We start from the raw sequence: 13,306 nt of genomic DNA, 5'->3' as shown, positions 1-13,306 counted from the left end.
CATTTGACCTCCTGTTCTCAAGTAGGGGTCATCTTCTAGTCATGACCAACTGGCATACCAAGTTTGAAGTTCCTGAATCTTAGCGTTCTCCAGTTATTGACCGGAAACGAAGTGCAACATACGGAGGCACAGGCACAAAAAAATGTCTACTCAGAAGGGGGAGACATGAAAATAGTAAGAAAGAATGAAAACCTAAATATATTATAAGCCACTGTACTTTATGAAATAAAAGAAACTAGGGCTGTCACAGGAGTGACGAATACCCCCAAATGCCGCCTGGACACAGGAATGGCAAACCATTCCTTTGAATAGAGGCCATAACTCCAAGGTTACTGCACACTGCATCTTCTTTTATCATGCATGTATTGTTTGTCCGGAAACCGTTTTTCTATTTTCGTAACAGTGCACAAAAACCTTTACTCCACTGGCCCCATTTTCAATCACAAGCATTGTCTTTACAGAGGCTGCCTATACAGCAAGTTTCATCACAATAGCTCATGCCCAATTAAAGTTATGAAGCAGAAACCATTTTTCTATTTTTAGTAACAGTGACCTTGACCTTGGCCCCACCAGCCCCAATATCGAACTTGACCTGTATCTTCTGAAATGTACACCTGTGTACCAAAAAATGTTCAAATCTGTCAAGCCTTTCATGAGTTATTGTCCGGAAACCATTTTTCTATTTTTAGTAACAGTGACCTTGACCTTGGCCCCATCAGCCCCAATATCGAACTTGACCTGTATCTTCTGATGTTACACCTGTGTACCAAATTTTTTTCAAATCTGTCAAGCCTTTCATGAGTTATCGTCCGGAAACCGTTTTTCTATTTTTAGTAACAGTGACCTTGACCTTGGCCCCACCAGCCCCAATATCGAACTTGACCTGTATCTTCTGATGTTACACCTGTGTACCAAAAAATTTTCAAATCTGTCTAGCCTTTCATGAGTTAACCATGAAAACCGACAGACCGACCGACCGACAGACCGACAAGCTCACTCCTATATACCCCCTCAAACTTCGTTTGTGGGGGTATAACAAAACACAGTTTGCATAATGTACATTTTATTTTATTGTTAACATTTCGATATACAAAACGGCCATATCTTAATGTTCCAAGTCCCTATAGCCTAGTGTATTTCGGTATATAAATATACATGAACATGGTTGAACAAGAAATATACAAAAACATACCAGCGTACATGGATTCAAATGGTTGACATTATGAACAAATATTTATAAATATTCATAGACTTAATTCCTGTGTTTTTAAATAGAAACTCTTGGTTTATGAAAACTCATCGAAAAAAAAATTAGTTGTATTATTACATCATTTTTTTAAATAAACTATGAAATTAATTACCATTAAAGGGAATTAACTCAGTGATATGTTTATATGGCATAAAACAAATAAATATATACAAAACATGAATATGTATAGCAGAAATCTATAATAAAATATGATATGTTTGCATAAAATGATTTTAAAAGGTGAAAAAGCCAAGATATACAAAAATGCATAATATCACTTTTAAGGCATATTAATGTAAACTGCAGAAAAAAATATGTTAACAAAATGAATTAATTTGATTATCCATTCCTTAGGTTTAACATTCATAACATCCAATTTGTACACAAATGGTTTAGATAGTGATCACTGGGTCAATCTGAAAATGGTGGAGTTGAAACATGCAAAAATTGACCAAGTAATTTCAATTTCCAATCTGTTTGTCAAAATTATCAATAACAATATGGTGACAAAACATCAGATCTCAGTTTTTAATATTTATGTTCGAAAATAAGTTTTGTGGCTAAAATTTTTAGCCAAACCTTATGTAAATGTGTTTTTTTTTTCGGCATAAAACATCAATTTTTCGAACTTTAATATGAGAACTGCCATCTGATCCTTTGTCAGCAGTATTATATCACTGGTCCTCAGACATTTATGCAAAAATGGTCTCATTCTAAGACAAAATATTAAAAAGTTATCGAAATGGTCCATCTGTGAGAATGCAGCTTTAATGACACCAAGAGATCAAATAAGTGTCAAATCAGTGTTTTAACCGAAGTCATATTTTTTTTGAAAAAATGACTATTATTACATCTTATTTTATAGTTTGATTAATTCTGGGTACAATTATAGTGAACTTTACTCCAAATCAATGTTTTCTAACTTCCATCTCAGAATCCCATAATGAGACACAAACTTAAGAAACACAACCATGAGACATTTCTAAGTCCAAAAACTCGCTACAAAACTGAAGGGACAACAGTATAATTAAGATCTGTAAATAAATAAAGCTTAACACAACCAGTAGAGACATTATGAGCCTGTTGAAACAATGATGGAATGTCGAGTCTAATCTATGGCAGTTTTCGTTCATGTTGAAATCTTCATGAAAGACAAAATGCAATGGAATGTTTAAGTCAGAAAAAATCTATAATTTTGAATCATAACATCAAGGTTATCAGACAAAAACAAGCAACAAAGCGAATGAAAACCTTTTCTTCAGTTAAACAGAGCTGAATTGATTAACCGTTATTAATGCTTATATATACATTTTATGGGCCTTTCTAATGATAATCATAAGCTTATTGACTCTTGAAACATATGTACCAAGTTTGTATTTCAATATCTTGAACGCTTTTTGAGTTATGGTCAAAGTGAACGTTATTGGACAATGACAACAAGTAAAAATCTTCTTCCATAAATTAATACAGTCAAACCCCATTGGCTGGAACTTGCCAATGGCTTGAAATTCCCGTTGGCTCGAACTGTATGACAGATTTCTTTGTACTGAAAGTAAACATTCCCACTTGGCTTGAATTTTCCGAGGCTCTGGGTGTCCCTGGCCAGTCCCTGGGAGTTCAAGCCAACAAGGTTCAACAGTGAGTTAATTTTTGTTCATTTTCTTGCATTGCTTCAACACTTTCAGAGTATTGCATGATAATATGAACAATATCCTGCATGTGGCGTAAACATGTTTTACCAAAGTACTTGACGTATGTTTTAGAAAACACACACAATAAAAATGAAAAGCATCTAATGAAGGATCTTCTGCATACATAAGATTCTAGATACACTGGCCATAGTTTCTATGAATACAATACAATTATCTTCCATAACACAATTGTGTCAATGAAATATTAAATTTTATTGTGGTCAGACACCTGGAGCGGTATACAATATACTACTTAAGTAAATCTTACAGTCATACATCATAGACGTCATTCACACTAGTGGTCAGTTTTAATAACAAGTAATCCGATTAGCTACATCGTTCTTAGATCCAATTAAGATCAATATTGATACACACCTTAGATTGAACTTAAGTTTAAGATTAGAATCTAAGTCATTTGACTGGCCTGTATATATAGCTGACCAAAAGGCTGAATTGAATCACTGAGGCATGTCTAAGGATAAGGATAAGATTTATATTGAATACAGCCCCAGACCATTAGAGTAATTCATTATACAAATATTTCTAGTTTTATACTCTTTGATAAAGTAAATAATCAAAAATAAGAATTTCTGACAAAAACTTAGTTTAGGAAAAACATTCTGAACAAAACTTAGTTTAAGCAAAAAACATTCCTGAACTTAAATATGTTCAGGAAAATATTCCTGTTCTAGAAAAACATTAAAGAATACAAATTCCTTAACTGAATCAATGTTTAGGAAAACATTCCTGAACATATTATTTTAAAAATATATTCAGGAAAACACTGAACACTTAATGATGTAATACCAGTTTTACGGTATCCATTACCATTCCAGTTTGTGAAATTCACTAAGCAAGCACCATGGTTAACTTTAAAGCTTGTCTTGTATGATGGCTTGAACTTTGCCACTTTTTGAATTCCCATCTTGTTTCTGATTGGACCAATACATGACAGTTTCAGCCAATAAGAATCAGCTGTACTTGCTGTTATACAATATCGCTGTTTGGCTGCCACATTCTTGAACCACCACTTCAACCTCCAATTAAGACACTGTCGTATCACTGTAGATAAAACCATGCACTTTGCAAGCTTATTATTATCACTATACTTTAGGTTTTGGAGTTGTTGGTAATCTCCTAGGTCCATTTGACATTGTGGGCGTTGTTCGTCCACTTGCTGTAGGGGTAGCTCTACCCCCGGCAGTGGGTGTCTGTCTACCAGACCGAGGAGCTTTGGGCGTAGATGATGCCCGAGGTGTCCCGGATGACCTTGGAGGTGTTGGGGTCGTTGATCGACCAAATGCTGTAGTCGGGGTTGGCGTGGTTGAACGACCGAAGGGTTGCCGTGGAGACATATATCGGGGTGTGGGGGTTCCCGAATTAGACGGGGTGCGTGGTTTCGTCGGTGTCGTGATGTTTGAAGATGAACTACTAAGACGCTTTGACCGCGTAAGACTACCAGAGGAACCTGGAGAGAAATTAAAATTGAGGTAAAATCAGAGATTATACAATCAAAACAAAAAAAAAATAAGATAAAGTCGAACGTTTTTGTAGGAGTATAAATATATATCTAATATCAATATCAAACATTTTTTGCCAATAGATTTTGCGAATTTTGTTCAGAGAAAGAGCACAAGTTAATGGATCAGAAAAATAAAAAATAAATTATTGCATCAAATAAAAAAATTTTCAAATAAAGACAGCATTTCTGAATGCAATTACATTCTATCTGGAACTAAGAAACATTTTCAATGGCAGTGAAATATAGACTTTTTTTTTTTTTTAAAGGAAATTAGTTACATCCATGCTTCAGGACCTCCAGGGAAGGAATATGTACGCATTACAAAATATTAATTACATTTCTATAAAATAATAATAAACTTTTTAGTCTAATACAAGAACATTCTGTATATTATCAAGCTATATTCTTCTATCTATAAGTAAAATAAAATTTGATCATGAAAACTAGCTACTAACTTGATGAGTGATAACAATATGAGTTTGTATTCAGAGGATTTAAATTTGATAAAACAAAATCATATAATTCAACCACACTCAGTTGTTAAATATGTTAGACACAACACACAACACAATTGGACAAACTTAGAGAGTAAAAATAGTGTAATGCAGATTTCCTTATGGTCAAGTAGGATGGTGTTTATATTTATTCAAAAGAAATGGAGTTGTTGATTATGGAGTTGATGAATATGGAGTTGTTGGTTATGGAGTTATTGTGAGTTGAATATGGAGTTGTTGAATATGGAGTTGTTGAATATGGAGTTGTTGAATATGGAGTTGTTGAGTTGTTGATTATGGAGTTGTTGAATATGGAGTTGTTGAATATGGAGTTGTTGAATATGGAGTTGTTGTTTATGGAGTTGTTGATTATGGAGTTGTTGATTATGGAGTTGTTGAATATGGAGTTGTTTATTATGGAGTTGTTGAATATGGAGTTGTTGATTATGGAGTTGTTGAATATGGAGTTGTTGATTATGGAGTTGTTGAATATGGAGTTGTTGTCCATTCAGATAGTCAGGTAGTGAACTGTAGAGTTCTTATTTATTTTAAAGAAACGGAGTTGATAAATTTTGATCTCAGAATTGTCGGGGTAGAAAAAAAACGAGTTTTTATTAAAAAGAAAGTGAGTTTTTGAAATAGGGAAAAAACGAGAGCATTAATATAATTTTTTGGAAAACACACACTTTTTCTTTACATATGAAACTTAATATTTACATTTTTATAAATCAAATACCTTCAATATATTATGGACAAACATTGAATGGACGTTTTATTATCCTTAAATATTGTCACCAAGTCAGGGAATACTTCGCCAAGATGGTATCTATAAACATTCCTGTGCTACTTTTTTTTTAAAAATCTGTCAAATATTTATCTCCAGCCACTTCATCTACCAAAGTCAGTGTGTTTTCAGGAAGAGTTACCACCAGGGCTTAAAAGAAAATCAACAATTAGCCAGTTTGGACCATTTTGGACAATGAATTCAACTTTTTTTCAAACCATCTAAAACTTTTCCCCCGTCAACGATTCCTCTCAAACATTTGACCTACCAAAGTCAGGGTGTTTTCTCAACGAGTTCACAAAGTTAGATTTAGAGTTGCCAGAGAGGTTAACCATGGACGAGGTCATCTGTTTACTCCTCCGCAGTGAAGAATCTCCGGAACTTCCCGCTACAATGAAACACGGTGATTGTGCAATGGTAACTCGTAAATATGGTGAACTGCATATGATACCGTATATGTCCTAACTGATGAGTCCGAATAACCCTTATGGACACTCAACGAGGATATCAAAGAATAAATGCAACATTCGACTTTTCGCCATTCAGCAGCCCTCTAATTCACAGTGGTCTTATTAGAACATTGTATCAACTTCCATTTGTTTAAACAAACCTGCTGACATCATTAATATAAACAATTGCCCTGTTGTACAACATTTAGGTTACACAACACCAATATTAGAACAAATACGTAGTTGACATTTTTTTTTAAATTAACAGGTGCCTGATGCATCTATTAAGACTTATACGGTATAAAACATGTGATGTTGCAACTGAGCTCTAGCGATATATCTCTGAGTAGAAAGATGGTTAGTAGCAGTGAAATTTAACAAATGACTGATGAATTGCCTTTTTATACTATCGATATTATAATATTTTTGTGATAAGGCAGTATTGTTTTCTACATCAGATGTTTGTCTAGGAATGACACGAACTGATATGATTTGAATTATGATATAGTTTGTGAAAGTTATAGGAAGCCATAAGCAAGAAATAATAATATTCCATCGTTTTCATTTTAACAATAAAATATAAAACATATTTCAATTGCATGCTTTATAATTTCATGCAAATATCCATCATTAAATCAAATTATGAAGCACACATGCCTTGTAATGTAAAATTAATCATTCCAAGTGAAAATAAAAAATCTCAAAAGATGCCAAAAAAACAACTGTCTTTATAATAGCAAACGAAGAAAATCAACAATTTCAACGATGAAAATTGGAAGGTGACTATGTTGTTTATAGACATGTTCACATGATATGGTCTATATCGATATTTATATAATGGCTATATTGACAACATGAATATGTACCGAATGTCCAATAGTCAAGGCTTGGATGGTTATTACTTATCCAAGATTGTAAAAGGTAGCGGACTGGGTAGAAATAAAGACACAATTAGCTGTGTATTTCTTGGCAATTTGCTAACACATGTTATAAAACTTAAGCCTAAGAAAGACCTGGCAGGCAAAATGTATATCGGAGCAGATTCTGGAAATGTATCCTTAACACGAACCATTGATGTTAGAACAACAATATATATTTTTATTCAGGTTAATAAGCAAAATTGTCAAGCTACAAAGTTTATTAATATATCAATTTTATTTTTTAATAATGTTATAAATGACATGTTATAAAACCAAATGAGAAAATATCCCGCAGCCAAAATGTTAGAGATTAATATATCAACAATGTGAAGATGAAACCATGTGATAATTGTTATGACGCACCAATAATTCTTTGAAAGTATTAAAACGATATTTTTCTGTCGGAACTGAAAACTCTAAAAGTTGTAAAAATTCCATGTTATCAAATTTTAAACAGAAGCATATATTGTATTCTTTATAAATGGCTTCCGAAATAATAAAATCAGAATCTGTCAAGCGATCATTTTTGCAAAGACATTGGTGTATGTACTAAGTAATTTTCAATGGACGAAAGATTATGAATATTCCAATTCAATTGTCTTAAGTTTTGACCTGCATTCAAAGAATTATCAATGTCATAACAATGAGATCAATTATTCATGGTCTACTAGACTGGCTAATTCTAGCTTTATAACTATCTCCTTGGTCCAAGTGTTGAAACTCTGTCATCCGATATGGACATTATATAATTGGACAAACCAATGTAGAAAATGTCAATTCTTCCAAGAATGAACCATGGTTTTTATATAAAACCAGAGACCTCTTTGAAGGTACATGTAACTTTTGCAAGAGGCAGGCTTTTGTTATTCATATTTTTAAATAACAATGTACTTAAGTTTAATTCTATTGAGTGCATGTCCATATCGGAGTCAACCTTAGGCAAACAGGCGAAATGCTCCTAAAAACTGCTTATAAATCTGAAAAATCACTGCAATAAACTCTTATACACAGGTCTCATAAAAAATAACTTCTGACTACATTCTCTTGCTTCCCACAAACCTGATGAAACCGACGAAGCGTAACCATGATCGCTGGGGCGAGACTTATACCCATAAGTCCCGCTCCCGGAGCGTGACCGGAAAGTTGAGTTTCCGTTAGGGGATGTAGGGGTTTCCGCCCCGCCAAGTGTCTTCCTGAGATCAAAATTTGTTCTTCCTCTTGCTGTATAAAACAAAAGTTAGACAACCAAGGTTATGTTAGCAGATTTTAGTAATCTCCCTTTGTTTTAAATCTGCCACCAAATCATTTCCAGCTTTCATTTTAGATGCAAACAATTCTTTGAAAGTTACAAATATGTTTGTAAGTGGGTTTTTTGTCAGTAATGAGAACTTTAAGTCAAACCTTGAATTTCCTAGGCAACATATTTGCATCTTTGGAATATTTTAAACTCTGTTAATTAGTTTTGGTATCCATTTCCTTATTTCTTTATTTACAGCTCAAGAAGTCTAATAAAAAACTCAAATAACAAAATCAAGCAACAGTTATACTGTAATTTATCATTCTCTAACTAAGGTTGCAAATGAAAAATTATAAAACAAAACAGCCCATATCCGAAAAATGCAACACATCTTCAACAATTAGGTGCATAATGTAAGGAGTTATGTGCTAAATTTTAGTGCAGCAGGTCAAATCAATGTAAGTTAGCTCCCTTGCCAAAACTAACAAGTGATGCTCTTCTTCCTCATTGACATACTTACAATTGCTACCATTATAAAAGCTCTCTGAGAAACTATCATTGAATGCCTTCAAATTGTTTACACGTTTTTCGGACCCTAAAAGAAATTCATTCACTTGAGGTTGCTGAATTTTCTGTTTGCATGTCATTTATAATATTTGTTGTTATATCAAGGAAATATTTCAAATTAAGTACCAGTACGTAAGTTTAGTTTAAACTTGTATATTTTACAACAATTGTGCAGTTATTGCAACATTATATTCATCACTCTTGTTGCCACGATATTAGGCCAGATTGTGGTCGTGTGTTTTGGGGTAACCGGAGTACCCGGAGGAAACGTACTTGTCCGGCATGGTGACCACAAACCCAACTCACATGCGCCCAGGTCAGGAATGGAACCCGGGTAGCCTTGGTGAGAAGCGAGTACCACATGAAGTATGTTTGCTTTAAAAAGTAGATGGATTCATAGGAAATGCCATTGTAATTGAAAGTCACTCAAAATCTAAAATCAGCCATACATACCTCGACAAGGGTCGTTATTTTCTAGAAACTCTTCTAACGTGATCCAACCCCCACCCACTCGCACCATCACAGTCGAGTTTAAGAATCGTACAAGCCGTATAGCGCTCTTCTCTCCAAACTAAAATGCACAACATACATTTTGATTTCTCTTATTTATCATCTCTATGCCTACATAACCACAGTATCATCTTTCAATATCACCATATCAACATCTCTAACCGTTCATAAACATGGTACCATCTTCTTCATGTTCTAATTTAGTGTCAAACTGTACCAAAAGACAAATAAATTCATCGTTTTTGGCAGCAAATGTGTCATGTGATCAAAATTATTTTACATTTGATGCCATTTAATATACAGATTTATGAAACTCATTACAGAAAACTTATAAAGCTCTTCAAAAGGTTTGCAATATAAATTTTCCTTAAAGATTCTTTATTCAGCAAGTAACTTGCCATTTTATACACAATTTTATGAAACTTGTCATAGAAAAGTTAAATCGAGCAATTAAGTTTATAAACATATGTTTAAACAATAAAGCAAGTCCCAACATACCCTATATTTCCCTTCATCCACCATCTCCACCCTGAGGGGGCTACGACAGGAACACAGAGCCACCTCTCGGTCAATTTCATCGTGTATTAACTCTGTGTCTGACATCATTTTGTTACTGCCCTTAATTCTCTCTTTTTGCTGTAAATAGATTAAGAAAATAGTTACATAACATTAACTATAATGCAAATAAAGCACACAGTTTTTAAATGCTTCAAACTAAGCGATGGAACTTTTGAACATTTAGGCTGTTTTTGTTATCAAACAATAATTTTGTAGTGCACAAAAAATTAGAATCTTAAAGGCCAGTTTAAAAAGTAGTGTTTATAACTGACCAATAATCCTGTCTTTTTTTCAGTTAAAACTATAAATGTCCGCTGTACAACAATTGAGCTGTTTATTTATCGTGTTGTTGGCGATAATTTTAAATTTAGATGGTGACCCCATATGATTTCTGTAAGAATTAAAGCTGCTTTCTCACCGATTAATTTGACTTTACTTTTAATTTTTGTCTCAGTATAATTTGATTTTGGCATCTATGCCATCAATTAAGTGTCATATTAGATAAATCACAGTAGAATAGATCTCAAATGTTTGGATAACTGCTGAAAAACTCTTTTTTCTTAAAGCGTTTCCATATTAACACTTTCAAACATAAATCATCAATTTTCAACGTTAATGTGAAAAACTGTGATCTGCTCTTTTGTCAGCAGTCTTATATCACTGGTATTCAGACATATTTGCAAATATTGGCTCATTTGAAGACAAAGAAAAAATATTTAAAAAATGCCATAACGGTCAATCTGTGAGAATTCAAGTATCAAGGAGTATAACTTGTTCATTGCTATTACCATATGTAGAAGTTATGACTGCAAATACATTATAGATAAAGTTAACACAGTTTATATTGTTGTTCTACATTAAAATTGAAATTGGATGTGAAAAGGCTTATAATATTGCAATCATTCAAGAGCAGAAAAGTTTGTTTGCAAAAAAAAATTGATATATTTTTTTAAAAATCTTTTTGTACACATACAGGTGTCAACGATTGAAAAAGAAAATATGATAAGATCAAGAATTTAACAAAAGTTAAATCGGAAGTTTTACTTGTAAAAACATTATTATACACTTTGCCTCAACTGAGGAATGAAGCTTTTATTTTCACAAAAGATAGTAGGTATATTACCAGTAATTAGAAAGAGCGATCGTATGAAACATGTGTTGATTTAAGATGGCCAAAAAGTCCTAATAAATGATCCTTAAAAAATGTGGGGTCACCAGGCGTCCAAACTCCACATAACTGTTCACTGGAAACCTCAACTTGCTGAATCTAAAATGAATACTTTGGGAAATGGGAATACAAGAAAATTCATGCAAAATTCTGCAACATTTTGCCACTTACATGTCTTTTCTTTTTCATGGCTTCTATAAACTCCTGGTATTCTATAAAGTCCCTGTTTTCTCGTTCAAATATATCGAACACTGCGTTTAACTCTGTCTTGTTGGTTTTGAACCCTGAAAACAGAAAATAGCACAAAGTTAACATAAAGCATTGCTTAGAATTAGCCCAAGCGGTGCCTAATTATGGGTTTAAGTTGCTTACAAACACGCTCTTTAACTTTATTTTATATACCAAAAAAAATTATCAAAACCTTTGAAAGGAGATTTTTTTTTTTAAACCAAAACAAAAAAGCTAATCTTAAATAATAATAGAGATTCAATTATTGTAAGGGAGATTATTCTGGAATTGTAATTGGAATACAAACTATCTCCCTTGATATGAGTTATCCCTATTAGTAATTGTTCAAGAACATGTATATTTAAACAGATGTTGCACCAGTGTTACTTGACTCTCAAGGGACCCTATAGTGCTATGTAACATCTTTCTTTTGTTTTGAACAAATCATTAATATACTTCACCAAGCAATTGATACTAATATTTGGATTATGACCGCTTTAGATAATTATTGTCTTTGTTTAACAATCACAATATCATGTATGTTGGTCCTTGGTTATTATATGAGTGACTAGAAAGGTTCTCCATTGGCTATGAATAAATGTATCAGTGGGGGGGGGGGGGGGGGGGGCATGTCAATATGTATATAACAAGAGATGTTTGTCAAATATTATGCCCCCCCTGAGCGCCATGTTGTCAGGATTATATGGACAATTGAATGAAATATGCATGGACCGAAATGACAGCTGATTTGTTGCCGTTAAGGCAGTTAAAGATTATGACCATTAAAGTGTGAGGATAGAGTGTGTTATGACCATGACCTTTGACTATATTAACTCAAAATCCAGAGTCATCAGCTAGTCACCAGAAACCTAAACCAAGTTTGAGGGCCATGGGTGCAGGCATTGTCAAGTTATCACTCAGACAACCTTTTATCATTCAAGGTCACTGTGACCTTGACGTTTGGCCCAATGACCGTAAAATCAATAGGGACCATCTTCTGGCCAGGCCCAACCTCCAAGTCAAGTTTGAGGGCCATGGGTGCAGGCATTGTCGAGTTATCACTCGGATAACCTTTTACTATTCCAGGTCACCTTGACCTTGACCTTTGGCCCGATGACCCCTAAAATCAATAGGGACCATCTTCTGGCCAGGCCCAACCTCCAAGTCAAGTTTGAGGGACATGGGTGCAGGCATTGTCGAGTTATCACTCTGACAACCTTTTACCATTCCAGGTCACTGTGGCCTTGACCTTTGGCCAGATGACCCCCAAAAACCATAGGGGTTATCTCTTGGTCAGGCCAATTCTCCAAGTCAAGTTTGAGGCCCATGGGTGCAGGCATTGTCGAGTTATCACGCGGACAACCTTTTACCATTCAAGGTACATGTGACCTTGGCCTTTGGTCCAATGACCCCCAAAAACCATAGGGGTTATCTCCTGGTCAGGCCAATTCTCCAAGTCAAGTTTGAGGCCCATGGGTGCAGGCATTGTCGAGTTATCACTCGGACAACCTTTTACCATTCAAGGTACATGTGACCTTGGCCTTTGGTCCAATGACCCCAAAAAACATAAGGGGTCATGTACTGGTCAGGCCCAATCTCCAAGTCAAGTTTGAGGGCCATGGGTGCAGGCATTGTCAAGTTATCATACGGAAAACCTCTAACCATTCAAGGTGACTGTGACCTTGACCTTTGGCCAGATGACCCCAAAAAACAATAGGGGTCATGTACTGGACAGGCCCAATCTCCATGTCAAGTTTGAGGGCCATGGGTGCAGGCATTGTGGAGTTATCACTCGGACAACCTTTTACCATTCAATGTCACTGTGACCTTGACCTTTGGCCCGATGACCCCAAAAACAATAGGGGTCATCTACTGGTCAGGCCCAACCTTCAATTCAATGATGCGGGCCATGGGTGCAGGCATTGTTGA

General features: G+C 34.6%; 1 protein-coding gene across 5 annotated transcripts in view; it reads right to left on the bottom strand.

The window, feature by feature from the left end:
- Positions 1 to 1,046: 1,046 nt before the first annotated feature.
- LOC128240342 (microtubule-actin cross-linking factor 1, isoforms 1/2/3/4/5-like) overlaps positions 1,047 to 13,306 on the bottom strand; it is a 100,675-nt gene continuing 88,415 nt past the window's right edge. For 3 of the 5 annotated variants that reach the window (XM_052956948.1, XM_052956951.1, XM_052956950.1), the window contains 6 exons: positions 11,321 to 11,433; positions 9,922 to 10,059; positions 9,367 to 9,484; positions 8,169 to 8,330; positions 6,009 to 6,128; positions 1,047 to 4,408 (listed from right to left, as the gene is read on the bottom strand). In XM_052956948.1, coding sequence (XP_052812908.1) covers positions 4,044 to 4,408; positions 6,009 to 6,128; positions 8,169 to 8,330; positions 9,367 to 9,484; positions 9,922 to 10,059; positions 11,321 to 11,433 — 1,016 coding nt within the window. In that variant the 3' untranslated portion in view covers positions 1,047 to 4,043. Of the gene's footprint in view, positions 4,409 to 6,008; positions 6,129 to 8,168; positions 8,331 to 8,866; positions 8,942 to 9,366; positions 9,485 to 9,921; positions 10,060 to 11,320; positions 11,434 to 13,306 lie in introns of all 5 variants that reach the window. The other 2 variants (XM_052956952.1, XM_052956953.1) reach the window with 2 other exon arrangements.

The sequence above is a fragment of the Mya arenaria genome, chromosome 7, assembly GCF_026914265.1.
Source record: "Mya arenaria isolate MELC-2E11 chromosome 7, ASM2691426v1".
Lineage (NCBI taxonomy): Eukaryota > Metazoa > Mollusca > Bivalvia > Myida > Myidae > Mya > Mya arenaria.
This window is presented reverse-complemented; position numbering and strand designations above follow the sequence as displayed.